Source organism: Heteronotia binoei, chromosome 4 (genome assembly GCF_032191835.1).
Source record: "Heteronotia binoei isolate CCM8104 ecotype False Entrance Well chromosome 4, APGP_CSIRO_Hbin_v1, whole genome shotgun sequence".
NCBI classification, from domain to species: domain Eukaryota; kingdom Metazoa; phylum Chordata; class Lepidosauria; order Squamata; family Gekkonidae; genus Heteronotia; species Heteronotia binoei.
The window spans coordinates 129,747,018-129,773,445 of record NC_083226.1 but is presented as its reverse complement, the minus strand read 5'-3'; the positions used below and the strand labels follow the sequence as shown (position 1 = coordinate 129,773,445).

Below are 26,428 nucleotides of genomic sequence, written 5' to 3'. Positions count from 1 at the left end.
GGTCTCATCTTCACAGAGACTGATATGTATAGTGTCATATGGGCTCCATACACAACAATGAAGAACATAAATCACATATCTGTGTAGAGTCTTGCGCAGCTGTGGCCTTGAGTGTGTGTTGATTTGTCGAAGGGGGAAAAATTAGGGTTGCCAGGCTCCCCTTGCCACCAGCAGGGGATGGGTGAACCATCAGCATGACCCCTATTGCAATGCATAGGCTGTACCAGGGGTGGCTGAACTTGCTCAATATAAGAGCCACGAAGAATAAACATCAGATGTTTGAGAGCCGGAAGGAAGGAAGGAAGGAAGGAAGGAAGGAAGGAAGGAAGGAAGGAAGGAAGGAAGGAAGGAAGGAAGGAAGGAAGGAAGGAAGGAAGGAAGGAAGGAAGGAAGGAAGGAAAATAGATGGGGAGAAGGGAGGGAGAGGTGGAAAGAAAACAACTTTAAATGCAATCCCTAAACTGCAAGCTGGCTTGGTGAAATGATTTAGAGTCAAATGCTTTCTCCAAGCTAGCTGACAGGGCTGGGGGGCCTTTGAGAGACACACAATATGTGTGAAAGAGCTACATGTGGCTCCTGAGACAGTTTGGCCACTCTGGAAGTGTACCGTCATATGGCTAAGATCAGAAACCAAGAAATCCAGTTATCTGTTAATTAAACAACCTTTTGCCTGAATCCAGGCTCTCTCATTTATGCAATCAGGTACCTGGAGAATGTAACACACAATGTAAAATGTAGTTTTGAGAACTTTGGGAGAATTACAAGATTAGCTAATATTCACTAAAAGCCTATGTTAGGAGACTTCAGTTACTAACATGGAAAGTTTCAGATTCTGCTTTTTTGAACTTAGTTTATACTAGCAATCACTGAAGGCTAAGCAGTTATTCACAGGTGTAAGCACATCACTTCAATCAATGACTTACATGAAAATACTCTTTAGTGGAAAGCGCTGTATATGATATAAAGCACAAAATTTTGACTTTAGTTTTTGACCTGTTATGCACATTTCACCTCTAAGTCATAACTTGAGGCTGATGAATCAGTTGGAGTAAAATCACCCAAAGCACAATAAACTAGAATATTTGTTCTAGGGCTTGTACAATGCGTACTATTGACACACTTTTGCCCAAATTAAAAGAAACTATATGCAAATGTACTGTAATTAGGGAGGCTATTTGCCCAAGAGCAGCAAGCAAACTCTTTCTCCAAGCTCCAACCTCTGGTACAGCTCTTTCCTCTGATAGGAGAACAAAAGGGTTGGAAGAGGGGGGCAGCGCATGACATTGTGACATCTTCTCCAATTATATCCAGAAGTGACATTGCAACATTCTGGAAATTTCCCAAATATTTATGGCTTTTGCTCCAGGCAAATGGCCTTCCTAATTACAGCACATTTGTGTATATTTCCCCTAATTTTGGTGAAAGTATGTCAATCATATCCATTGCATTCAGGCCCTAGAACAAATATAGCAGTTTCAAATGCCTGGGGAACCTATGCCTGACAACCCCTAACTCTATCATATTCAGACCTTGGATTCAGTGGGAGCTCACAGGAGCACAGATCCTGAACCTTTCTGAGAGTTCCACCTCCTTGTCCATTGCATAGTTGGTGCAGCTGCATAACAACCCGTGGATGAACGCCACCACCTATTTTTCTACAAAATGACCTCTGATCATATGCAAATCAAATGGACAGGAACCAAAGCAACGATAATGGATAGGTCAGTATATGCAGAATACCCTTTCAATGGAAGTCCAACATGCCAGTTCTCAGCATTCAGTATGGTTGCCAGCCTCCAAGTGGGGCCTGTAGACCTCCTGCTTTTACAACTGATTTCTAGCTGGTAGAGATCAGCTCCCCTGGAGAAAATGGCTACTTTGAAGGGTGGAGTCTATGACATTGTACCATGCTGAGGCCTCTCCCTTCTCCAAACCCTGCCCTCTCCCAGATCCATTTCCAAAGTTTCCAGGTATTTTCCAATACAGACCTGGTAACCCTAGCATACAGCATAGACTGCCATTTTGCAATTATTTCCTTGCATCACAACATCTCTAGCTCCTAGCACAGCCAAATCTGCTTATGAGAAACATTGGCTGATAAGAGACAGGCAGTTTGGGGCAGATAGGAAGCGACCCAAATTCGGCTGACTCAGAAAGAATTGTCCTGAACTCTCCACATGCTTCCCCACAAACCATCCCCATCCCATCTGTGAGGCACCTTACCATGGTCAGATGGCTGTGGTGCACCATTCCCTTGGTGTAGTTTGGTTTTCTTTTTTCCCATACATTTTAGTGGTCATGTGCATATGTTCACACATGTGCTCTGGGTAGTTTGTTTTCTAAAAAGCTGGAAGTGACTTGGGTGGCTTGGTGTGTTCACACTGCTAAGATACCTTGCTTGTGTGCTTGTGTGTCCCGATACTGAAGAGGCAATTGGTGTGCGGCTCAAAAATTTGCTACCACTTAAAAAGTGGTCTCTTAGCTGCTCTGAGGAAGTCGGAGGATGGGGTGAGTATGGAATGGGGATGAGCAGCAGATGTTAGCGTTTGGAAGGATTTTTCATGTCAGTTTCTGAGGCATCTCTGAGTCGCTCCAAACTGCCCATCTGTTATCAGCCATAAATTGCATACCAGTTACATTTATACTGCCAGTTCACTTTCAGAAAAAGTGTAACAAATAAGTTGGCTTTATTTATTATAGAACAAAAGGTGTTTGCGTCATTCAAACCCAACAAATTCCACTACAAATGTTCCAATCAGTGCTCTCTCTCTCTCTCTCTCTATATATATATATATATATACACACACACACACACATACATATATATATATATACACACACACACACACGCAATGCTGGTCATATTCTTTCAACAGACTTGAAATTTTCCTTTCACAACTATTAAAAGTATGAAGTCACATGTGTGCTTTTGAATGAATGTGAAATTAATTGTTCACTGTTTCAAGCTAGGTTGTCAGTAACATGGAGACATCACTTCCAGCATGCTATTTTACCATAAAGTTTTTGCCAAATACCAGTGTGTCAGCAGAGCATTGCCCCAGCATGATGAAACTTTGGGTTCACATTGGGACTGATTTCGCACTCACCTTATGCCACTCTCAATTTCGTCTTTTCAGTGCGACTTCCTTCTGATTTCACACTATCTGCCCTGGGGCTGCAGCAAGCATTGGCATTTCATGCAGCAAACAGAAACCGCTAAAAACCAGTTTCTGTTTGCTGCATGAAAACACCAACACTTGCTGCAGTCCTGGGGCAGATAGTGTGAAATCAGAAGGAAGCTGCGCTGAGAAGACAAACATTAGAGCGGCGTAAGGTGAATGCAAAATTGGTCTGGAAGTGACATAGCCACACAACTACTGATGTATCCTAGGTCTCCCTCCCACTCCTGGTAAGTCCCCCTTCATCCCTGCTGGTTGCCAGGAAGGACCTGGCAACCCAACTGTCAAACAGTGTATTATTTTCATAAATATTCACATATTCCCCTTGCTTTCAGGGATGCCACAGACAAACTATGTTTCCATTGCCACCAATGCCTCTGAGAGTATCTCCTGCTAGATGAAGAAATATATCTAGCACTCCATATCTGCACTGTTAAAAGGTTCTGCCTAGTTGCTGTGGCTGCTTGCTTTGTCCCACAAGCTAACATGGGGGAGGGGGTAATTACAACTCTACACATTCAAGCCATTGTGCTCCTGAGATGGTGAGCTCACTTGCTGCCCCTCTCTATTACCAACTTCAGATAGCAAGACCACATAGCTTTGGCATGTTTCAAGAAACCAGGCTTCAAGCACTCAAAATATAACAGAGTTTAATAAATGAATAAAATAATAGCAAGTTCTGTTCAGGTTTTTAGACTGAGCAATGGATCAAAGTTCTCTGTCCTCTTGGTGGATTTATTCCCTCCTCCCATATCAACGAGATGCCCACAGGCTGGAAATGGGAGGGCACTGTAAATTTCACCTTTTGATTTTAAATTACTATATTATATGTCTGATACTATTTTTATGATTTTTGTTGTTTTTACAAATTTGTACATCCCTAGAGGCCCAACAGTAGTGGAAATTAGGTGATTCAGAAATACAATAAACAACAACAACAAAAGGTGAAAGCACACAGTGCTCTATATCTACAGTAAACACTTTCTAAATGATGTTTAATTTAGGACAGGCTAGCATTACTTAGCATTCCTAGGGGAAATCAACCCTGACTGTTCCCTGGAAGGTCAGATGCTGAAGCTGAAGCTCAAATACCTTGGCCACCAAATGAGAAGGGAGCACTCACTGGAGAAGATCCTGATGCTGGGAAAGACAGAAGGCAAAAGAAGAAAGGGACTGCAAAAGATGTGATGGACAGTGTTACTGATATAACTAACATGAATTTGAGCAGACTTCGGAGAATAGTGAAAGACAGGAGGGCCTGGAGTGACTTGGTCCATGGGGTTGCAAAGAGTTGGACTCGACTGTGTGACTGAACAACAACAACAAAGTATTACTGGAAGTTGCATTAGTTTAAAGTTCATCATTACCTTCTATCTCCTACTTCGCTCCATTGTCCCTGACTGCGTGGACAAGATGGGATCCCTAGGTAGATGCTTAGGCTATCATGGCTTGTGCTTACCAAAGAGCTGCCCAAAATGGAAGAGTAAGAGCAAGAGAGACTTATTCCTTGTGTCTTGAGAATTTATACTCTAGGGTGCCCAGATCACCTAGGTGTCTTTTCTCCAAACCACCCCCCCCCTCCCCAATCTACCAGCTACTAGTCTGCAAGTGAATTCCTAGACATGGGCAGAGAACAATCCAGATATTTAACAACACAAGAAGAACTTAAGAAGAGCTCTGTTGGATCAGGCCAGTGGTCCATCTAGTCCAGCATCCTATCTCATACACTGGCCAACAAATTCCTATGGAAGTTCAAAAACAGGACACAGAGGCCTTTTCCTAATGTTGACGTCTCCCACTGGTATTCAAAGTTTACTGCCCCTGAACATGAAGGTTCCTTTTAATCAGCATTGTACACAAAAGGAGAACATGGAAATGAGGAAGAAGTACAAAATATAAAGAAATCTGTGTAAATAACTAATACCAATGAACAACAAAATTAACCTGTAAATACAACATCATGCATAAATCAATACCCATGGATTCAACATAATATATTCTGAATATCCCATATACAGTTTCTCACAACTATATTTCATTGTAAGCTGTGAAATCTGGCACGAATAGCTTAAAGGAGCTGCATGCTTTATTTAGAATTCAACAGGTTGAACACAACTATATTAAATTGCAAGCTGTGAAAATTGTCAAGGACTGCTTAAAGGAGCCGCATGCATTATCTGGGATCCAACACACATGTATTTGTTACAGCAAGTTTAGAGACTTCAGTCCGTGGACTGTGCTTTTAATAAAATATACTTTCATATTAATGTGTAAGAACATTCTGTAAGATTGAGAAATTTCCTACAAGATTGAGAAACTGTGTATGAGATATTCAGTATATATACATTACATTGAATCTATGAGTTCTTGATTTATGCACTATGTTGTATTTATAGGTTATTTATTTACACCAATACATTTTGTTTTCCATGGGTTATTAGTTATTTACGTGGATTTCTTTAATAACCATGGCTAGTAGCCACTGATAGACCTAGTTAGAACTCATAAAAGAAGTACTGCTTCACCCAAAGGGTGATCAACACATGGAATTCACTGCCACAGGAGGTGGTGACCGCTACAAGCATAGACAGCTTCAAGAGGGGATTGGATAAGCATATGGAGCAGAGGTTCATCAGTGGTTATTAGTCACAACGTATTGTTGGAACTCTCTGTCTGGGGCAGTGATGCTCTGTATTCTTGTGCTTGGGGGGGGGGGCACAGTGGCAGGGCTTCTAGCCCCACTGGTGGACCTCTTGATGGCACTTGGGGTTTCTTTTTGGCCACTGTGTGACATAGAGTGTTGGACTGGATGGGCCATTGGCCTGATCCAACATGGCTTTTCTTATGTTCTTATCCTCCAAACTGAAATACTGGAGGGGATTCTTGAGTGAAGGGAATTTAGTTTTTTTCTACACTAAAAATGTCCCAGACTCTTTCACCTTTCCTTGCAGTAAAGGTGTGAAACCCCTTGATCATATTGAGTGCCATCTTCTGTACTTTTTTCCAGCTCTGTAATATCCTCTTTGAAATATAGGTATCAGAACTTTACACACTATTGCAAATGGGGCTCAACCATGGCTCTTTGTAAGGGCACTGCAATATTGGCTATTATCATCCCTCTTCTTAATAATAACCAACATAAAATCTGCGTATTTCACCACTGCCAGACACTTATTTGCATTGATCTCAGTCAGTCTCTGTTGCATGATCCTGTCAGCAGCAACCTGAGTACCCTAAATTTGCCATACAAATGAAAGGGAACATTACAGCTTGATACATATGGTCACTCAGCTGTTATATTGTGTAAGAGATCTATTACATTCAGTACCTAAAGTAGTGGCAACCAAAACTAAGGCTAGTGATTAGACATTCTCTATTATCTTTATCAGGGGTTGTTTTGTAGAAAAACAGGTGGAGCTCATCCAGGGATTGTTATGCAGCTGCACCTACTATTCAATGGGCAAGGTGAGGAGGAGGAACCCTCAGAAAGGTTCAGGAGCTGTGCTCCTGTGAGCTCCTATTGAATCCGAGGCCTGATCTTTATAAGTTTCAGTCCTGTGCAGTGAAAAGCTACTGAAGAGCAATATCAAACATTTGTCACTCCCCACCCAGCCACTGAAAAGTGATGAGGGTAGGGTTGCCAGATTCAGGTTGGGAAACTCCTAGAGATTGCAGCATGGAGCCTGAAGAGAGCAGAGACTTCAGTGGGGGTGCAATGTGATAGAATCTACCCTCCAAACCATCCATCTTTTCCAGGGGAACTGATCTCTTTAGTCTGGAGATGAGCTGTAATTCTTGGGGATGCCCAGGTTCTACCTGGAGGCTGGCATCCCTATCTGCTTTTCACTATGTAATGAATATTAGTCTTCTCAGTCAATAACTGAGCTCTTAAATGTTCATATGATCCTTCCAAATCTCTGCCAAAATCCCAACACTGAAGAACATTGCTCTTCAGCTTGGAAGATCCAGTCAACAGAGGATAGTCATGTATTTCCAGTTTTATTTCATCTCAAGGCTCAGTTTATCAGCTCCATGTGCTGCACTGTTTTGCTTTACCTCTGTGTGCTACTAAGAGGAAACTAAGGAATAAAGAAGGATTTATTTTTATCACCTTAGAGATGTGAGGTGTCTATCATTTCCCAATAAAAAGAACCTACATCTTCTGCTCTGTATTTCGGGATCGAAATCAATATGTCTTGACTAAAGAAATGAAACTTTCAAGCTGACAATTTGCTTTTGATTATCAAACTTAGGACTTTTACTGTGACACTTGTAAAAAGTACTAGAGCTGCTGAGTTAATACTGTACTCAATTAGAAGTGTTAAGAGTAACCACTCTGTATTTACAGAGAAACTTAAATTTCCTGTATCACCCATCTCCATGGAAAAAAGAGGCTAACTTTAGCCAGAGTAAAGAAATTGGCTTCCTTTGGTACTAGTCTAAACATAAGAGTCAGACTTTTTGTAGCCAAAGTCAACATGGGATACAGTAGGACTCGCTGTACACTCTACCATAGGGTAACCACCGTCTTACCCTGGCACAGATATCTACCCTAACAAGAATTTTTCCAATTGATACATTACTGTAAGTCTGGAAAAAAATTACTGCACTCATTCAGAATGCATCACTCAGTCTCTTAGTATGTATGATATCCTAGTAACAATGGGGGAGCGAGGTTAACAATTTTATCTTTTCCCATCATAATCATAATTGTTCTTGGTACATCTGTGTGCAAAATTCTCTCATCTGATCATAAATCCGTGGGACCTTCACAAATGGAACTCAACAGCTTTCCACATATTATGTAATGAACAATGTATTCATGTTGCACATGAGTTTGTCTGAATGTACTTCATTCCAGTTTTGTAGCCTTGGACCAGTATACTAAAAAATCCAAGAGCTAGGTCATGCATACTGATATATATATATAAATTGATGCTAATTCGGCCCCCTCCCAGCCGAGCGGCTGATTGGCCGCTAAGGCTGGGGGCCGTCCATTGCCTCCCCGGAAGGATGGGAGGCAGTGGACTCGTCCTGGCTGGGCAGGGGTGAGAGTGGCCTTATAAGGCCGGCCCCACCCCCGGTGATGCAGTTTAGTAGCCGCTTTCTGCCCGCCCGCCCGTCATGCAGTGCAGGCAAAGGCTGGTCATCTTGTTTATAAGGGGCCAGGTAGGAATTTTTTGCCTCCAAACATATTGGCCGGTTTGGGAGTGTTTTTGCCTACCTTGTACTGTTGTTGAGGGGCGCTGGCTATTGGCTTGGGCGGTGCTTTAAATAGGTCACTGGCTTAACATGTTTCTTTTGCTTATTTGCACTCAGGTATTTCTCTAGTTATGTGACTGGTTATTGTAATATATTTTTGAGTTGCACATACCCCTGAAACATCTAGTGCAAATTTGAACACCTAACTGAAAGCTGTTCAGTTTAATGCAGCTGCTGAATTTTTCAAAAAGGGCAAGAAAAGGCCTCAATTCATTCAGAAACATTCATAAACAAACTGTATATTTGTTGTGTCTTGCAATTCGATCCCTGCATTCACAACACAGCACGCATGCATGTGCACAGAAATGACCAGTGGGAGACCGCAGGTCGCTGGACGTAAGGACGAAAATACACTCTGCCTATGAAGATCTGTGGCAGGAAGTTTAACTAGCCAGGATTGGACCTGGCCAGGTAAGAGGGTTGTTCTGGGAGATGTATATAATCGGGGACCTGGCCCCACCATGTTCTCTTTGTGATATACTAGCCAATAAAGCATGTTGCCTTCTACATGTCTAGGAACTCAGTACATTACAATATTGCTGTATTGGTTTTACAGGGGTGCTAGACTCTCAGTCAAGGCAGGGGTTCCCCCAATATCAGGGGCTCCAATCTGTCATCAGGCTACTGGACAGCCCAAACAGCCCCCTCCTGCATCAACACTGGCATCATGATGCACAGTTGTGGAAGCAAAATAAAATTCCAGAAAAATGGGATTAGGTTATGAAAACTATGCACTGGAGTGAAATGGACAAATTAACAAGAACACTAAAGGAACTTGATATGGAAAAAAATTAATAATGAATGGCGAAAGTTTCAGAACTATGTGGAAGAACATTGGAGAGTGAAAGGACACGTGGTGATATTTGATAATGGATAACTTGTTTATTAGCTATTTTTAATTTACTGAGACAAGAATGATAGTTAAAATGAGAGTATGAGAAATATTTTGTTCTTTCTTAAAAGATTATAATAAGATAGATAATATGACTTAATTTAGTAATATATTGGATCATTAATCGAATGAGGTAATAACCATAAAGAAATATAAGTTCCTTTTTTTCTTTTTAAACGGGTTTTTTAAAATGTTAAATTACCTTTAAGAAGAAGAAGATGAAGAAGATATTGGATTTATATCCCGCCCTCCACTACGAAGAGTCTCAGAACGGCTCACAATTTCCTCTACCTTCCTCCCCCACAACAGACACCCTGTGAGGTGGGTGGGGCTGGAGAGGGCTCTCACAGCAGCTGCTCTTTCAAGGACAACCTCTGCCAGAGCTATGGCTGACCCAAGGCCATTCCAGCAGCTGCAAGTGGAGGAGTGGGGAATCAAACCCGGTTCTCACAGATAAGAGTCCACACACTTAACCACTACACCAAACTGGCTCTCCTTTTATTGCTTTTATATTGTAAGTAACACTGGGGAAGTCTTGAAAGGGAGGAGGGGAGGTGGAAAATGTGATGCAACATATTGACTTTTATTTGAGAGAAGTAAATGAAATAGTGATATAATATGTTGTAGAATAATAAAAATTGTTTTTTTAAAAAACAACAACAATGGCATCATGATGAAATCACATAGAAGTGACATAATCACAATGGACACATCATTGTGACAACACTCTAGCATTTTGACCAAAATGCTAGCACATCACTGCATGATGTGCCCAGCATGACATCATCATGCCAATGATGTCACACACACCCAATCCCAAAAGTCTCCCTCCTACCTGCTGCCGGCCAGGTTAAGTAGGCCTGGCAACCCTATTGGATTATGATTCTTATGAATCTACAGAAATGAAAAAGCAAATGAGCCATAATTGTATACTCACAAATAACCTGCATTTGCTTTTTGTTCCCTTGTGGTTTTAATTTTCTTAAAGGGAATTCATATTTCCAGGTGCTCGACCACCTTCCAGTCTGCGTCCCATCCCGAGGGTGACAGGTAGAGGGGCCAGGTTGAATGACTCGCCTCCGTCATTGGTGTTATGCAATGCCAGGTCCATCAACAATAAGACCTCTGTCCTCCAAGAGTTTTTACTCGAGCAGGACATGGACCTCATTCTTTCACCAATCGCGGACAAGTGGGTGGGGGGGGAGGAGTGGCCCTATTCATATGAGAGGCTTACTCCTTTAGGGCTCTCCCGGCCTCAGAGATCGAGGGTATTGAATGTGCCGTTCTGGCATGGGAGGTTGGAGAGGGGTTGGTGATTTGGCTGGTGTACCATCCACCTAACGCACCAGCCAACGCCTTACCATCCCTGATCGAGGCTGCAACAGGCTGGGCATTGGAGTACCCAAGGCTGGTGATCCTGGGTGACTTAAATGTCCATGCTGATGACTCAGCCTCTAGTCAGGCGACAGACCTAGTGTAATCCATGGTGAAACTAGGACTCTCTCAGCTTGTTACATCCCCCACCCACCAGGCAGGGCACATGTTAGACTTGATCTTTGTGGCCGGGGTTATGGTGGATGATGTAACTGCAGAAGCAGTGCCATGGTCGGACCACTTCGCCCTCAGGGCTCGTGTGGATGCTCCACTCCAAACCCGTTTAGGTGACGAGCTTATTATGGCTCACCCGCAGAGTCAGATGGACCCGGAGCGGTTCCAAATGGCTCTATGGGATCCCTGGCCCCCTGGCAATTCTCTCGATGATCTGGTTGATACCTGGCATGGCCGGCTCTCCAGAGCCATTGATGAGATCGCACCTCGATGCCCTGTGACCCCGCATTAAGCTGGCTCCGTGGTACACCCCGGAATTACGCCAGCTGAAACAAGGACTCAGAGAGGCAATGGCGGCATACTCGGTACGTAGCGACTAGAACATCTTATAGAGAGTTTATGAGGTCCTATGAGATGGCAGTCAAAGCCACAAAGGAAATATACTTTGCGGCTAAGATTGCATCTGCAAACTCGCGCCCGGCACAATTGTTTAGGACAATTCGGAATCTCACAACACTGCCACAAGGCAGGCCAAATGTTAAGGAATTAGAGATAAGCTGTGAGGCTTTTGTGAATTTTTTTGCAGATAAGGTCATGGCGCTCCGCCATGACTTCCCCGCCACATTAGATACAGTGTGTGAACTCGAGGCCCCATGCCTGTCTTCCGGTTTGACCCTGGATTGCTTCGACACACTCAGCTTGGAGGAAGTTGACAGAATCCTCTCTACTGCACATCCAACAACCTGTGATCTGGACCCATGTCCCTCCTGGCTAATTAAAGCATGCCAGGGGGAGCTAAGATGTCCTATATGGGACATCATAAATAGATCCCTCTTGGAGGGCCTTTTTCCAACACCTCTGAAAGAGGCTGTGGTCCGCCCCCTCTTGAAAAAGGCTACATCAGATCCGACCGAATTGGCGCATTACCGGCCGGTCTCAAATTTGCCCTTTTTGGGCAAAATTTTAGAGAGGGCAGTGACATTGCAGTTGCAGAGTTTTCTGGATTACGCTTCCACCTTAGATCCATACCAGTCTGGCTTCCGCCTGGGCCATGGGACAGAGACAGTGCTTGTCGCCCACATGGATGATCTCCAGTGGCATCTGGATCGAGGTGGTTCGCTGGTACTGTTGTTGTTAGACCTATCGGCTGTGTTCGATATGGTTGACCATCAGTTGCTGACCCGCCACCTCACCAACGCAGGGATTCAGGGGCTGGCCTTGCATTGGCTTACCTCTTTCCTTGAAGGTCGGGGACAAAGCGTGGCGATTGGGGGAGAACTATCCCAGAGACACCTACTTAACTGTAGGGTGCCTCAGGGGGCGGTCCTCTCCCTGATGTTAGTTAACATCTACATGCGCCCCCTTGCCCAGAATGCCTGGAGATATGGGCTGGGTTGTCACCAGTATGCTGATGACACCCAGCTCTATCTACTGATGGACGGCCGGACTGACGATGTCCCTGAAAATCTGGACCTAGCGTTGCAAGCCGTGGCAGGTTGGTTTAGGATGAGTGGGTTAAAGTTAAATCCAGTGAAGACAGAGGTCCTTTGCTTGGGCCGCGGTGGTCTGGGAGGAGAACCCCCCCTACCGGCTTTTGATGGTGCACCACTGGAAGCAGTGCGCAGGGTCAAGAGCTTGGGGGTGCTACTGGAGTCTTCTCTGACAATGGAAGCCCAGATAGCAGCCACTGCTAAATCTGCCTTTTTTCATCTTAGGCGGGCGAGGCAGTTGGCTCTCTTCCTGGAGTGTGGTGACCTGGCAACAGTGATCCATGCAACGGTCACCTCGAGGTTAGACTACTGTAATGCCCTCTACATGGGGCTGCCCCTGTGCTGAACCCAGAAACTGCAGCTACTGCAGAACACGGCAGCCAGGCTGTTAATGGGACTCCCTAGGTGGGAACATATACAACCTAGGTGGGAACTGCACTGGCTGCCAATTGTGTACCGAGTTTGTTACAAGGAGCTGGTTATCACCTTTAAAGCCCTATATGGCCGAGGACCTGCCTACCTTAGGGACTGTCTCTCCCCATATGTTCCCCAGACAGTACTGAGATCTAGTTCACAAAATCTGCTAAAAATCCCTGGGACAAAGGAGGCTAAACTAAAAGCAACAAGGGAGTGGGCCTTCTCAATAACAGCACCCCAATGGTGGAACCAGCTGCCAGAGGAGGTACAGGCCCTAAGAGACCTTAATCAGTTCCAATGGGCTTGCAAAACCATCCTTTGTCAGCTGCCCTGTTAAGGTGGAACTACTGCATCATCACCATAAAAACTATGTTTATACACACATCAAGACTGTAGCACCATATTATGTTATATTGTGGTTTTATATTATTAACTTAAATGTTGTTTTATATGTAATTGCATTTTAATTGCTAATTGCTTTGAATTTTATTGTTGTATCATTGTACGATGTACTATGTTTTGTAAGCCGCCTGAGGCTGCTTCGGCGGGGAGGGCGAGATTCTGTTTGGTTTCATTTTTCCTTCTGGCTAAGGCTAGATTTGAGTTAGCTTTCCTCTATATATTAGTATATATATTGTCAGGCTAAATATTAAAATTCACCATCATTTCACACACACACACACACACACACACACACATAGCATGTCACAGAAGTGAGTACACCCCCTCACATTTTGTAAATATTTAAGTATATCTTTTCATGTGACAACAGTGAAGAAATGACACTTGGCTGCAATGTAAAGTAGTGAGTCTACAGCTTGTATAACAGTGTAAATGTGCTGTCCTCTCAAAATTACGCAACACACAGCCATTAATGTCTAAACTGCTGGCAACAAAAGTGAGTACACCCCTAAGTGATAATGTCCAAATGGGGCCCAACGTGTCAATATTTTGTATGGCCACCATTATTTTCCAACACTGCCTTAACCCTCTTGGGCATAGAGTTCACCAGAGCTTCACAGGTTGCCACTGGAGTCCTCTTCCACTCCTCCATGACGACGTCACATAGCTGGCGGATGTTAGAGACCTTGTTCACCTCCACCTTCCATTTCAGGATGCCTCACAGATACTCAATAGGGTTTAGGTCTGGAGACATGCTTGGCCATTCCATCACCTTTATCCTCAGCTTCTTTAGCAAGGCAGTGGTCATTTTGGAGGTGTGTTCGGGGTCGGAACACTGCCCTGCGGCCCAGTCTCCAAAGGGAGGGGATCATGCTCTGCTTCAGTATGTCACAGTACATGTTGGCATTCATGGTTCCCTCAATGAACTGTAGTCCCCAGTGCTGATAGCACTGATATACTTAAATATTTACAAAATGTGAGGGGGTGTACTCAACCAGAAGCTGTAGCAAGACAACGAAAACTCTGGCACCTGAGAGATGACTTTGTTGTATATTTGGGAAGCATAGCCAATGGACTATCTCAGATGAATGTGATGAAATAATCTATAAAACTCTAATTATAATAAATGAGCTAATGAAGATTGCAAGATTCAGCTCTGGTTGAGCTGCTAACAACATAGACTCAAACTGTTTCTTACAAACCCTGCAATGTTCCTTGAATTACTATGTGATAGAGTAAAATTGTAAGATGTCTGAAGAATGACATGCCATATCAAAATTATTTTCTCATTTTCCCAAGTATTAATTATATTAGTTGGTTTTGGTAATGCCATCAATTGCTTACCTTGTAAATCTAGGGACACAACGGCTGTGTCATCTTCTAATCCTTCAATCACCTCACACTTGTATTTCCCATAATCCTCCAACATTATATTATTGATTACAAGAGAGGCATCATTTTCTGTGCTTTTCCTCAGGAAGACTCTTCCCTGGTAATTTCCATAACTCTTTTTGTGGTATCCCATTTTAACATAGACATCCACTTCTTTGAGGTAATCTGAGGTGAGTTTGGTCCACTTGATTCGAATTTTATGGGATCCTGAGTCAGATGATGCATGGTCACGGTGAAATTTGCATGGCAGTGTAACATTGCCACCCCGCTGTGAGTAGATTTTAGTTTGTTCTGCTTCCACAAAAAGGCGAGGTCCATTTTCTGATCATCAAGGAAGGAAAGAAACACTGATTAGTACACAATATTCCAGAAAGATAGCAGAAAACAACTAATGGGTGTTGTGGTACCTTAAGGGCTAAAAGTTTTTAGTTTCTTTTGTTTTGTTTTAACTGATTAAGTCAACTCAAAGAGTTCAGCTGGTGCAGAATGTCACGGTTTACTTATAATCAGGAGCTAGGTGGAGCATGCCCTGATCTGAATAGCCCACCAGATCTCAAAAGCTTAGCAGGGTGAACCCTGGCTAATATTTGGATGGGAATACCAGGGTTGTGAGATGGAGGCAGACACTGGCAAACCACCTCTGAATGTCTCTTGCCTTGAAATCCCTATGGGATTGCCATAAATCAAATGTGACTTGATGGCAAAAAAGCAAGTAAGGTGGAGCATGCACACATTACTCCTATTCTGATGTCACTCCACTGGCTGCCCAGTTACGAAAGTTAGGTATTGGTTATCACATATAAAGTCCTTTATGGTCCTGGAGTCTCACATCTGCAGGACCGCCTCTCCCCACAGGCTCTGCCATGACAGTGTCACTCATCTGAGTAGGGCCTTCTGCAGGTGCCAATTCTACAATTGGCAAGATCAGCAAATGCCTATATATATATATATGTATTTTCTGTAGTGGACCTTGCTTTATGGAATGGCCTCCCTGATGTTAGGAAGGCTCCCATTTGCCTGGCATTTTACAGACTTCGCAAAACTGAATTATTCAGGAAGGCATGTTTACAGAAGTAATAGGGATGTACAATAATTCAGAAAGATGCTGTAATAAAGGAATAAGACAATGGACTATACTATTGTGCATAATATGTACAATCTGTTGCTGTGTGCACAATTCTACTATGTAATTTCTGCATAGTTTAACGTATAATTTTAATACTTATGGTTAGTTTCAACCCTGTTGCAGATCTTTACTTGGTTTCAGTTTTCTGAAATCCTAATCCTATTGCATTGCTTATTCAATGTCCCATCCTGTTGACTGTATTGATTTACACTGTGTAATTTGCCTTATATAACTGAATAAATGGAAGTATCATTTTAAATCACTGCAACAGGACAATGGTTGACCCACATGCCAACGACAAAAGTAGCAAAACCAGGCCACCCACTGACAAGAGGTCTCTACATATCTGGAGGACTCCAAAGGCAGGAAGAAAAGCATGACTTTGAAAATTTGCCAAAAGAACCCCCCACCGCAATGACCTGAAGAGGACCATGTGTTCCAAGAACAGGATTGCCAACCCATAGGTCCTAGTGGTGGTTACTCTACTTTTGGGGTCTCCAATCCACCACTGGCCAACTGGCTGGTGGGGGAAACCTCACCCCCAAACAGGGAAACCCAGAAATGACATCATCATGCTGGGGACATCGTGTGACAATACTCTAATTTTGGGGCAAACTCTATAGTTTTGTAGGAAAAAAATGAGAGGTTTTGCCCCAAACCTAGAGCACTGCATACAATGTTAGTGACATGATGACATCACTTCCTGGTGACATCATCACACCCCACATACTTCTCCCAGATCAATTCCAGGATTCCCCTGACAGCAGCCAGGTAGGACTTGACAACTCTTTCCAAGAATGTGAAATATTGAAAGCAAGTAAGCATAAAAGGAAGGGAAGGAGGGAGGAATTAACCTGCTCAAAACCCTAAGAATAGAATCCTGAAGAAGGGAGAGAAGTTCTTTGGTGCAAGGAAATTGTTCCTCCTCCCACAATTCCTTGAAGCCCCTTCCTTGTTTTAGGTAAATAAGATGTGTATGCTACCTGTATCCTTAAACAGTGGCTATTAAAGTATCACTTTTGCATCATTGTTTCTTTACAATAATCTTTCACAGAACTCTCCACATGCTATTGCTTGGTGCTTCTAGGGACTGATGCTCTGATACTGAAGTGCACAGGATCAGCTAACACTTCTGGAACACAGGAACCCTAGCCACAGCCCAGAGATATAATCCAGTCATCACGGCAACAACAGCACTTTCATCAGACACAACAGTTCAGGAGAACACTCAGGACTAGTTTACATATTAGCTCAAGTATATAGAGACTATCAGGAAACACTTCAAAATTATGGGAATGGATGGGTGTGACTCTAAGGCTTAAAAGATGTCATACATTACATATGTTTGGACAGAAAGTGCCTATTCTGTTTTGAGCTGTAGCAAACTCTGGATCAAGTTAAGATGGCAGTGGGAGGAGAATATTGATGTTCACCTGGAAAACTTGGATGGTAAAAATAAGTTCCAATTTGTGCAAAAAGAACTCTTGCTTTGTCTTTAGTCAGTTAGAATCTATGAAGAGAAAGCAGTAAACAAGGTTTCTTGGCAAATGGAGCCCTGAGTTTTATGTTTCCGCATATTCTTTTTGAAGAAACTTTAAGACAAAACAATTTCAAGAACATTTCTCTCTTTGGATTTTCTGTTCTCTTTCAAATGATGTAATCCCAGAATATCTGGGAGCATTAATCTATGCTCTCTAAGATTTCAAATGGTATTTAAATTAGTGAATTTCAGGGATTCAGAAAATTGTTACTATCAGATAGTATCCAGAAAGTAAGTAATCAAAATCACATCCAAATATAGAAATGAGAGAGAGAGAGTAAATCAGCAGATACACACTCAAGGGGCATGCTTGTACCACAAACCATTCCGACTGGCATTTCTGTGAACGGGTTTCTGCCAATGGACATTCACTGGTCTGAGAATAGCTATCATTCTCTAGAAACTGGGATGCTCATTGCTAGAACCATTCTGGCTGTTTGTTGTTAGCATGACTCAGCTAGCTTGGAAGGTGCTTGTAGCTGGGACAGACCTGCAGGCAAAGCGAATGTTAACTTTGCTTTTCCAAAACTGCTGGGGAGCATCACCTAGGGTTGCTGTGTGAGAGAACTATGTGAGTGCTTTGAGCTTGCTGGAGAGGGGTTTCTGATTGCTTCTGTGTGTCTTTTGTGTGGTTATTGCTAAGAGAGGAGGGCCTGTTTGCCTGGGGTAGTTGCTGGATTCACCCCTTACTGTTGCTCTGGCTGTTGAGTCATAGGTGGAGGCTGGAGCCTTTAAATTACAAGGCTTCTCCTCACCAAGGGCTCCTGGCCTGTGGCTCTTTGCCTGGGAGTTCTGTAGGAAGGTGAGTAGTTCCTCACAAGTAGTCTCAAGAGGCAGTTTGGCAGTGAAATTTTTACAGGGAAGAAGGGTTGGCAAGTCCAATTCAAGAAATATCTGGGGACTTTGGTGCTGGAGCCAAGAGACTTTAGGGGTGGGGTCAGGAGACATCAGGGTGGAGCCATAAGCAAAGTTGTGACAAGCACAATTGAACTCCAAAGGGAGTTCTGGCCATCATATTTAAAGGAACCACACACCTTTTAAATGCCTTCCCTACATTAGAAATAATGAAGGATAGGGGCACCTTCTTTTGGGGCTCATAGAATTGGACTCCCTGGTTCAATCTTTTTGAAACTTGGAGAGCATTTTGAGGAGAGTTATCAGATGCTATGCTACAAATTTGGTGCCTCTATCTCAAACTATAGCCCCTCCAGAGCCCCAGATACCCCTCTGACAACTCTGAAGGGGGGGGCTGCTACCACCTGGGGATTGGCATCTCTACTCATGAGTTGCTGAATTTCCAACTTCCTCAGTTTGCTGTAGTCATTAAGTGTGCGGACTCTTATCTGGGAGAACCGAGTTTGATTCCCCACTCCTCCACTTGCCCCTGCTGGAATGGCCTTGGGTCAGCCATAGCTCTGGCAGATGTTGTCCTTGAAAGGGCAGCTGCTGTGAGAGTCCTCTCAGCCCCACCCACCTCACAGGGTGTCTGTTGTGGGGGAGGAAGGTAAAGGAGATTGTGAGTCGCTCTGAGATTCGGAGTGGAGGGTGGGATATAAATCCAATATCATCTTCTTCATCATCATTTTCTTCTTCAAAGTAACATAGAGCAACCAAAGCTTCAAGTTTACCTTTTCTATGCAAACAACCTCTGAAAAGATTGTGCAACCAACCGAGGGTCTGGGCTGCTTTCACAGCCACTGGGAGCAGCCATGTTGTTCTGCCTACTTTCTGCCCCCATTCCGACTTAAAGACACAGACACACCATCCCAAGAGGAAACCTTTCCAAGTGGAGTCTGAAGTCTCCAGAGGTGGAAAGACACATGGTGGCTATGGGGACGGGGCTTCCCCCTGTCATCCAGCTGACTGGGAGCAGGAAGGAGCCTGGGAAAGCGGGAGAACCCCTGCTGGGACCTGGGGATTGGCAAGCCTACAGGGAAGTCAAGATAAAGAGAACTAATTTTGAAATGGATTGCAATAGCATGGCTGGTGAGAGAGCTGAGGCAGTGATGTGTAAAGTCTGCAGGATGTTTGTATTTTTACCTGAGGGTAGAAGCACATACACTTGCAGCAAATGTAAGTTGGTAGCCCTGCTGGAGGAGAAGATCCGGGGACTTGAGACACACTTGTCCACGCTACAGTGTATAAATGAAGATGAGGATTTCCTTGACAGAACCCATGAAGTGCTCTTGAAAGGATAACAGGAGGAAGAGGAAAGGTATCTCAGCAAATGGAGGACAACCCAACACAGGAGGAGGGTGCATGGAAAATTGTAACCCCCTGGAGCAGGGAAATAAGGAGACATTCTGAGCCTCTGCTCCTAAGCAATCAGTTCCAGGATCTCCCCACAGATACTGATTCTGAACTGCTGGAACAAGGGCTACTTCCCCAGCCTCCACAAAGCTTGAAGGAAGTTTCTTAGACCACTGTGAATGAGAAGCCTGGAGCTTCTGTCCCCCAATATAGGAAAAGGAGGGTGCTGGTAACTGGAGATTCCTTGCTCAGAGGGGTAGAGCCCAAAGTGTGCCAACTGGACTTGTCATCTCAACTGTCTACCAGGTGCACACATCCAGGAAGTTACAGAAAGAATAGGAAGACTCACCAAGCCCACAGATTATTATCCTTTCTTGCTGATCCACATCAGAACAAATGATACTGCCTGGCAAAGCCCTGAATGTATTGAAAGAGACTATGTGGCTCTGGATCAGAAGGTGAAGGAGCTGGGAGTTCAAGTTGTGTTTTCGTCAATTCTTCCAGTTGAAGGCCATGGCTTAGTATGAGAAAGAACAACACTTCAAATAAATGACTGGCTACATCAATGGTGTCATAAGGAAAGGTTTGGATTTTTGGACCATGGCTTATACTTTCAAGATGGTGGTCTTCTATTGGGAGATGGTTTGCATTCATAAAGGTAGGGAAAAGGGTGTTTGGTAAGAGGTTTGCTAATCTAATAAGGAGGGCTTTAAACTAAATTATATGGGGGAGTGAGACAAGAATTCAAAGCCTAGTATGATGCCAATAACAGGAGATAAGAATGTTAAAGCATTGCCGAGTGCAGTGGTGTGGGGGGGGGGAGGGGGGGCAGGTCGCCCCAGGTCTGGGGGGTCCCCGCATTGCCAAGGGGGGTCCCCAACAATGGCCGTGTTGGCGCCGGCTCCAAGGTAATGGCAAGGCCAGAGAGACGCAGCGGAACCAGCCGCTTTGGTAGATTTTCCTCCCTCTATTGGTCAACCTCGCGCTGCAGCTGAGAGACAAGCAAGTCCCGGCCCCACGAATGGAACTGCTGTTCAGTGCCTCTGCAGCCTCTAGCCAATCAACAGCGTATAATATGAGGGAGAGTGGCGTCTTTAGGAGCCTATGGCGGCATTGCAGTCATATACCGGGGAGCCGCCAATAGCGCGCTCCTTTCTCATTACCGCTGTTAGCGGCTGTAGCAGGAGATGCTAGTAAGCTGCGAGCGAGCGGTTTTTTCTCGGGTAGCGGCAGCAGAAGAGTAGAGGGAGGATTCTGAGCGGGTGGGGCCAGCCGGCGAAAGTGATGGTGGTAGTGGTGGTGAGGAAAGTCGGCAGGAGTCGCCCCAGCGGCCACGCAGGGTGTGGGAGGCTCCATCCGTTGCGCGGGCCGGCTGGCCTGAGGTGGGGGCGAAGGCGGTCCGGTGCTGAGGGGCTCTCGGCATTCGCAGAAATACGGTAGACAAAGACATGGGTGGCTGACCGTTGGAAGGAGGATGGGAGGGAGCTTCCTGCTGGGCACGCGAGGTGTTCCATTATAGGATGGGTGGCGGGGGGAAGGGAGATGGAGTTCGAGCGGAGGGAGGCCCCGGAGGAGAAGGGACGGGAGGCCGCTGGTTGGGGGTGAGGGAGGGTTCTGGGGTGGAAGCGACACCTGGATGAAACAAAAAGGGGTTCTTGGCAGGTGAGGCGGGGGATTTTCTCAGTGCGTTGCGTGACCCTTTGTCAGGCGTCTAATGTTATTAATTAGAGACAGCCAGGGACTCAAAGAGCACTCCTATGGCCCTGAATGATGGGTTCGGCTTGTTCAGTGCTGCTGTTAAATGTCTTCCTTTGATTAGAATAGCGCTCGGTTGGAGACAGAGAGAGAAAATGAGGGCTGAGCTCGCCCGCTGAATTGGGTGCTTGGATTTCGAGAGCAGTGAGGCATGGGGAACGGAACTTGCGGCGTGTGGGAAGGTCAGGCCCTGAGGCCAGAATCTGAGGTGGAGCGTGTGTTTCGGGAAGAGGGCAGAGGCAGTGCATGTGGTTTCTAGCAATGTCATAACTTTGACTTTGCTATGACAATACTGAGGATTTCCCCTCCTTCTTGGGAACAGTAAATAAGGTTCTTCATACATGCTCTTTCAGAAGGGGCCTGGGAGTTTTGCCTCTTGATGCTTCTTTGCCTGTGAATTGTAGGTTAATGACCGCCTAATATAACAGCTGTGGGGGTGTGTGTGTAAAGGGACTGTGAATATTGGCTCACTGAATTCAGTAGCCTTTACCTCACAGCAGAAACATTTTAAACTTCAGTGCCAGTTCTGGCTCTTTAAATTGTTTTGACAGTATATCCATGGAACAAACCAAGAAATTTGTAATGGAAGAAGAAGAATTGCAGATTTATACCCCATCCTTCTCTCTGAACCAGAGACTCAGAGCGGCTTACAATCTCCTTTATCTTCTCCCCCCACAACAGGCACACTATGAGGTGGGTGGGGCTGAGAGGGCTCTCACAGCAGCTGCCCTTTCAAGGACAACCTCTGTGATAGCTATGGCTAACCCAAGGCCGTTCCAGCAGGTGCAAGTGGAGGAGTGGGGTATCAAACCCGGTTCTCCCAGATAAGAGTGTTAATTGTACAGTGGTGCCTCGCAAGACGAATGCCTCGCTCAACGAAAAACTCGCAGGGTGAAAGTGGTGGCCATCTTGCAGAAGTGACATCACCGGAAGTGACATCATATCCTGTTTCTGGCGGCGTGCACACACATAGGGGGGCCCACATAAATCTTGGGCCCCAGGCCCCCAAAGCCCTAGCTACGCCCCTGGCCAAGTGGCACATATGCTAGGTACCATTTACTTGCAGGTGCATACTGAAACCAACACAGGGTGCATAAAACATGGATTCCAATGTCTCTACACTAATGCACAGAGTATGGGAAAAAGCAGGAGGAACTGGAAATCCTAATGCAGGAAGGGAACTATGACACAATAGGCCTTACTGAAACTAGTCTTGCATCTGGGTAACTACTTATACTTTCTTCTGTTCCAGTTATCAACAAAGCCAATTTTCACCTTATAGTAGCTTTCACATCTGGTGACTCCTAAGCATGTCAGCATTTTCAAGAGAATCAGACTGGTCAATTGCTTGTAAAAGTCTTGAGAGCTATATCGTTTCTCTGAGTCATAAGTATTTTGTTACACACCCTTCTGTTGGGAAATCCATGGAAAGTCCATAGCTGAAAATGGCAAACAGCTCTCTCAGCTATTATCCTTCTGTTACCTATAACAATATTTTGATTGAGTTGTAAATACATCTGTCTTTTATCTTTACAGATACTGAGAAATACAAAGCAGTTAATCATAAAAAAAATCCACTGGAAGGTTTTTTGCCATACTGTGGGCATAGAACAGGGGTACCTGGGTATGGGAGGAGGCATTTGTGATTTCCTGCATTGTGCAGGGGTTGGACTAGATGATCCTGGAAGTACCTTCCAGCTCTATGATTATAAGAAAAGTAGATCTTATTGCTGTAACCTATCAAGAAAGATTTTTTAATAAGAGAAAATCCACATATATGGATCTTCCATTAACTATCTAGACCAGGGATGTCAAACATGCAGTTTGGGGGTCAAATCAGGCTCCCAGAGGGCTCCTATCAGGCCCCTGAGCAACTGGCTGTCATCTGCTTCCCTATCCCTATATTTTGCTTCCGTCTGCATAACAGCTTGCTTTGCAAGGCTTGCTCAATTGCACAGAAGCTACAGAGCAAAACCTCTACTTTCTCCATTGGCTGAGGCTCCTCCCTTGGGGAGGAAGAGGGGAAGAATAGCTTGCTTTGCCAGGCTCTCTCAATTGCACAGCAGAGCTACTGAGCCAAGCCTCTCCTCCTTCTATTGGCTGAGGCTTCTCCCTTCCCAGTCCCCTGGGGAAGGAAGAAAAGAACCAGAGCTTCCTTTGCCCTGTTCCCTGGATCCCATGGGAGAAATACAAAGAGGACATCTTGAAGACCAATGAGTGCTAACGTTTTAAGCATGTTTTAAGTTTTTTTTATCTCTGCTACCTAATCTTAAATAGGTACACACATGGCCTGCCCCAACCCGACATGGCCCAGCCCAACGAGGTCTCATTTATGTCAGATCTGGCCCTCATAACAAATGAGTTCGACACCCCTGATATAGACACTGACTCCAATAACTAATAATGAAGTTTTTTGTTTTAGAATTAATGGGTAAAAATATAGAAATCTGGTATACATTTAAATAGTGCTCTGTGTTAAGTGATGGAAATTATGTTGACCAGATTAGCAAGGAAACAACAGAGGCAGGCAGGAAAAGGATCTTTATGGAAATGAAGAAAGAGAACAGCAAGATGCATCTTTGAAAATAAGATCATAAGAGTTCAGAATTAGTTTTTAGATTAATGGCACATTCCATAGCACTCATTGCATTAGTGTGTATCAGAGCAAGTGTTAAAATCCAGCACATGGTCTAGCAGCTTTGGGAAGACAAACCATGGAAAATACATTTATAGATGGCTCTCACTCTTCTTGAAAATAAATTGAGTTAATAATACTTTAAGATCAAGTAATAAGTGTTAGAATAGCAATAGCAATGGATCACACATTATAGAATTGAAAAGAATTTAAAAAGTTAATTTATTTACAAAGTTATTCAACAGACAGAAGGAGGCTGATTTACCTATTAAGTAACTGGGGCCTAGACGTTTCTTCTAATTTCCTGTGAACAATGGAACATGTTAGCTTTGCTTCAATTTAAGAAGGGTTTTTTTAGTTAGCTCTCTGACCCATTATCTCTCTGGCTGGGCCTTCTTTCAGTTGGCCTCTCAATCAGCTTGCTCAGTCAACTTGCTCAGCCACTCCCTTCCATACAGGAGACCAGCAAGGCCAAATCTAAAGGACATGCAAAGCAGAAATTTGCTACTGAAGGCTGTTTGTATACATTGCAACATTCTCCTCCCATTAAGTTTTAACTGAATTTCCAAACCAAAATACACTAACAATATTAGTATGAAGAGCATTAGGAATATTATACCACACAATCTTTTAAGTGAGTAGGAGTAAATGTATAGAATGACATATTGGCAGCTCTGCAGATGGTGGTGTTTTCATTGGATCTGTAGTACAGGGAGATATAGGATGATCTGAGTCCCCCTCATTTTGAACAACAGGAGACACTGTTTCATCCAGCTTCTCGGTGTTATTTACTAGGGATGGGCACAAACCTAAAAAACCTGGTTCTGTTTAAGGGCAGCCCCCAAACTGAAGCCTGAACTGAACTGAGCCAGAAGACCCAGAACTGAACCAGAGAGTTTAATCCCTCCTTTCTCCTGGTCACAGAGAAAGGAGTTGATTGCCAAAGAAGGGTTAAATGGCTGTCAGCTGCAGACCCGTGCCACTCAACTGTTAGGTTAAAATGGCCCAAACAGTGGAACCAAACAAAAGCCCAGTAATAATAATAATAATAATAAACTTTTATTTATACCCCGCCCTCCCCGCCTAGGCAGGCTCAGGGCGGCTAACAAGACATGGTAAAACCATGATACAGATAAACAATAGATAATATAGTTAATAATTTAAAGAATAAAACCAATAAAACAGTATGACATTAAAATACAGTCGAATGGCGTATAAGATGGCTCGGTATTACTGATTTTATCAGGAGTTCTGTCTTAAAAAGCTAGCTGGAAGAGGGCAGTTTTGCAGGCCCTATGGAACTGGTTAAGATCCTGTAGGGCCCGCACCTCTTCCGGCAATTGATTCCACCATTGGGGGGCCTTTGTAGAGAACGCGTGTTCTCTGGTAGCTTTTAATTTAGTTTCCTTTGGCCCAGGGATTTCAAGAAGATTTTTTGAGCTTGATCGCAGTGCTCTCTGGGGAACGTATGGGGAGAGGCGGTCCCTAAGGTAGGCAGGTCCTCGACCATATAGTAAATGTTTAGGGAAGGCGTATTCCCTGAACATTGTTTCGGGGACTCTGAACTGACCCAAATTTATGCCAAAATTTGGCTTGTGAGCCAGTTTGTTTCCACCCCTATTAGTGATTATGCTCCCAGATAGATGTATGCTTGGATTTCCAAAGTCTGAAAGAGATCCTGGACAATTTAAGCTGATGACTTGCTCTTCGGATGTAACACTAGGTGCAGCTGGGAACCACAGCACACCTTTTCAATTGATCCACATGTCTTTGAACAATCCTTCCATCTTGTAAAGTGACTGAATAAGACACAAGTCCTGTACCTGTTCTCACAGTAGCAGGTATCCACAAAGGATCTGAGCCAGTTTTCAACATAGGCTGCATCTCCAATCATAAACTCCCCTGTTGTTTTGCTTGTCTGTCATGTTGACATTTCTTTTGCTTTTGTTTATTGTGCATATGTCCTGTCAGGTATGGGTGCAACAGATTAAACCTGGACTTCAATTTCCTGCCCATTAACATTTAAGCTGAAGATAAACTTGTGGTTGAATGTGGCAAAATTTTACATTTGAACAAATAATGAACAAGCTTTGTATTGAGACTTTCAGTTGGTATCTAGGTATCTGGTAAAAGATAGCACTGAGCAGTCTGCTAAGCCATTTGATGCTGGGTGATATGGTGCAGAATGTTTGTAACATGCTGAATACCATTTTATTCTGTAAATGGAACTCTTGACTAGTAAAGGAACTTGCATTATATCCATCATGAGCATTTCAGGCAGCCCATGCATACTGAAACACATTCTTAACTTTTTTAATGGAAGCTTCACTAGTTGATATAGACATGGGATACATCTCCACCCATTTTGAATGGAGACCTACCAATACGAGTAACATCTAACCCAGAAAGGGACCTGTATAGTGTGCATATAATTGCCTCCAAGGTTGAACTGGCTACTCCCAAGGATGGTGTGGAGCCACAGCAGCCATTTTATGGCTTTCTGGCACACATAACAGCACCAACCCTAAATCAGACTTTTC

The 26,428-nt window shown here is 44.0% G+C and overlaps 1 protein-coding gene across 1 annotated transcript in view; it reads right to left on the bottom strand.

Annotated features, from left to right (window-relative positions):
• Positions 1-26,428, bottom strand: part of HAPLN1 (hyaluronan and proteoglycan link protein 1) — a 48,783-nt gene that overhangs the window by 13,547 nt on the left and 8,808 nt on the right. Inside the window, exon 2 of the mRNA XM_060235735.1 lies at positions 14,535-14,903. Coding sequence (XP_060091718.1) covers positions 14,535-14,903 — 369 coding nt within the window. The remainder of the gene's footprint in view (positions 1-14,534; positions 14,904-26,428) is intronic.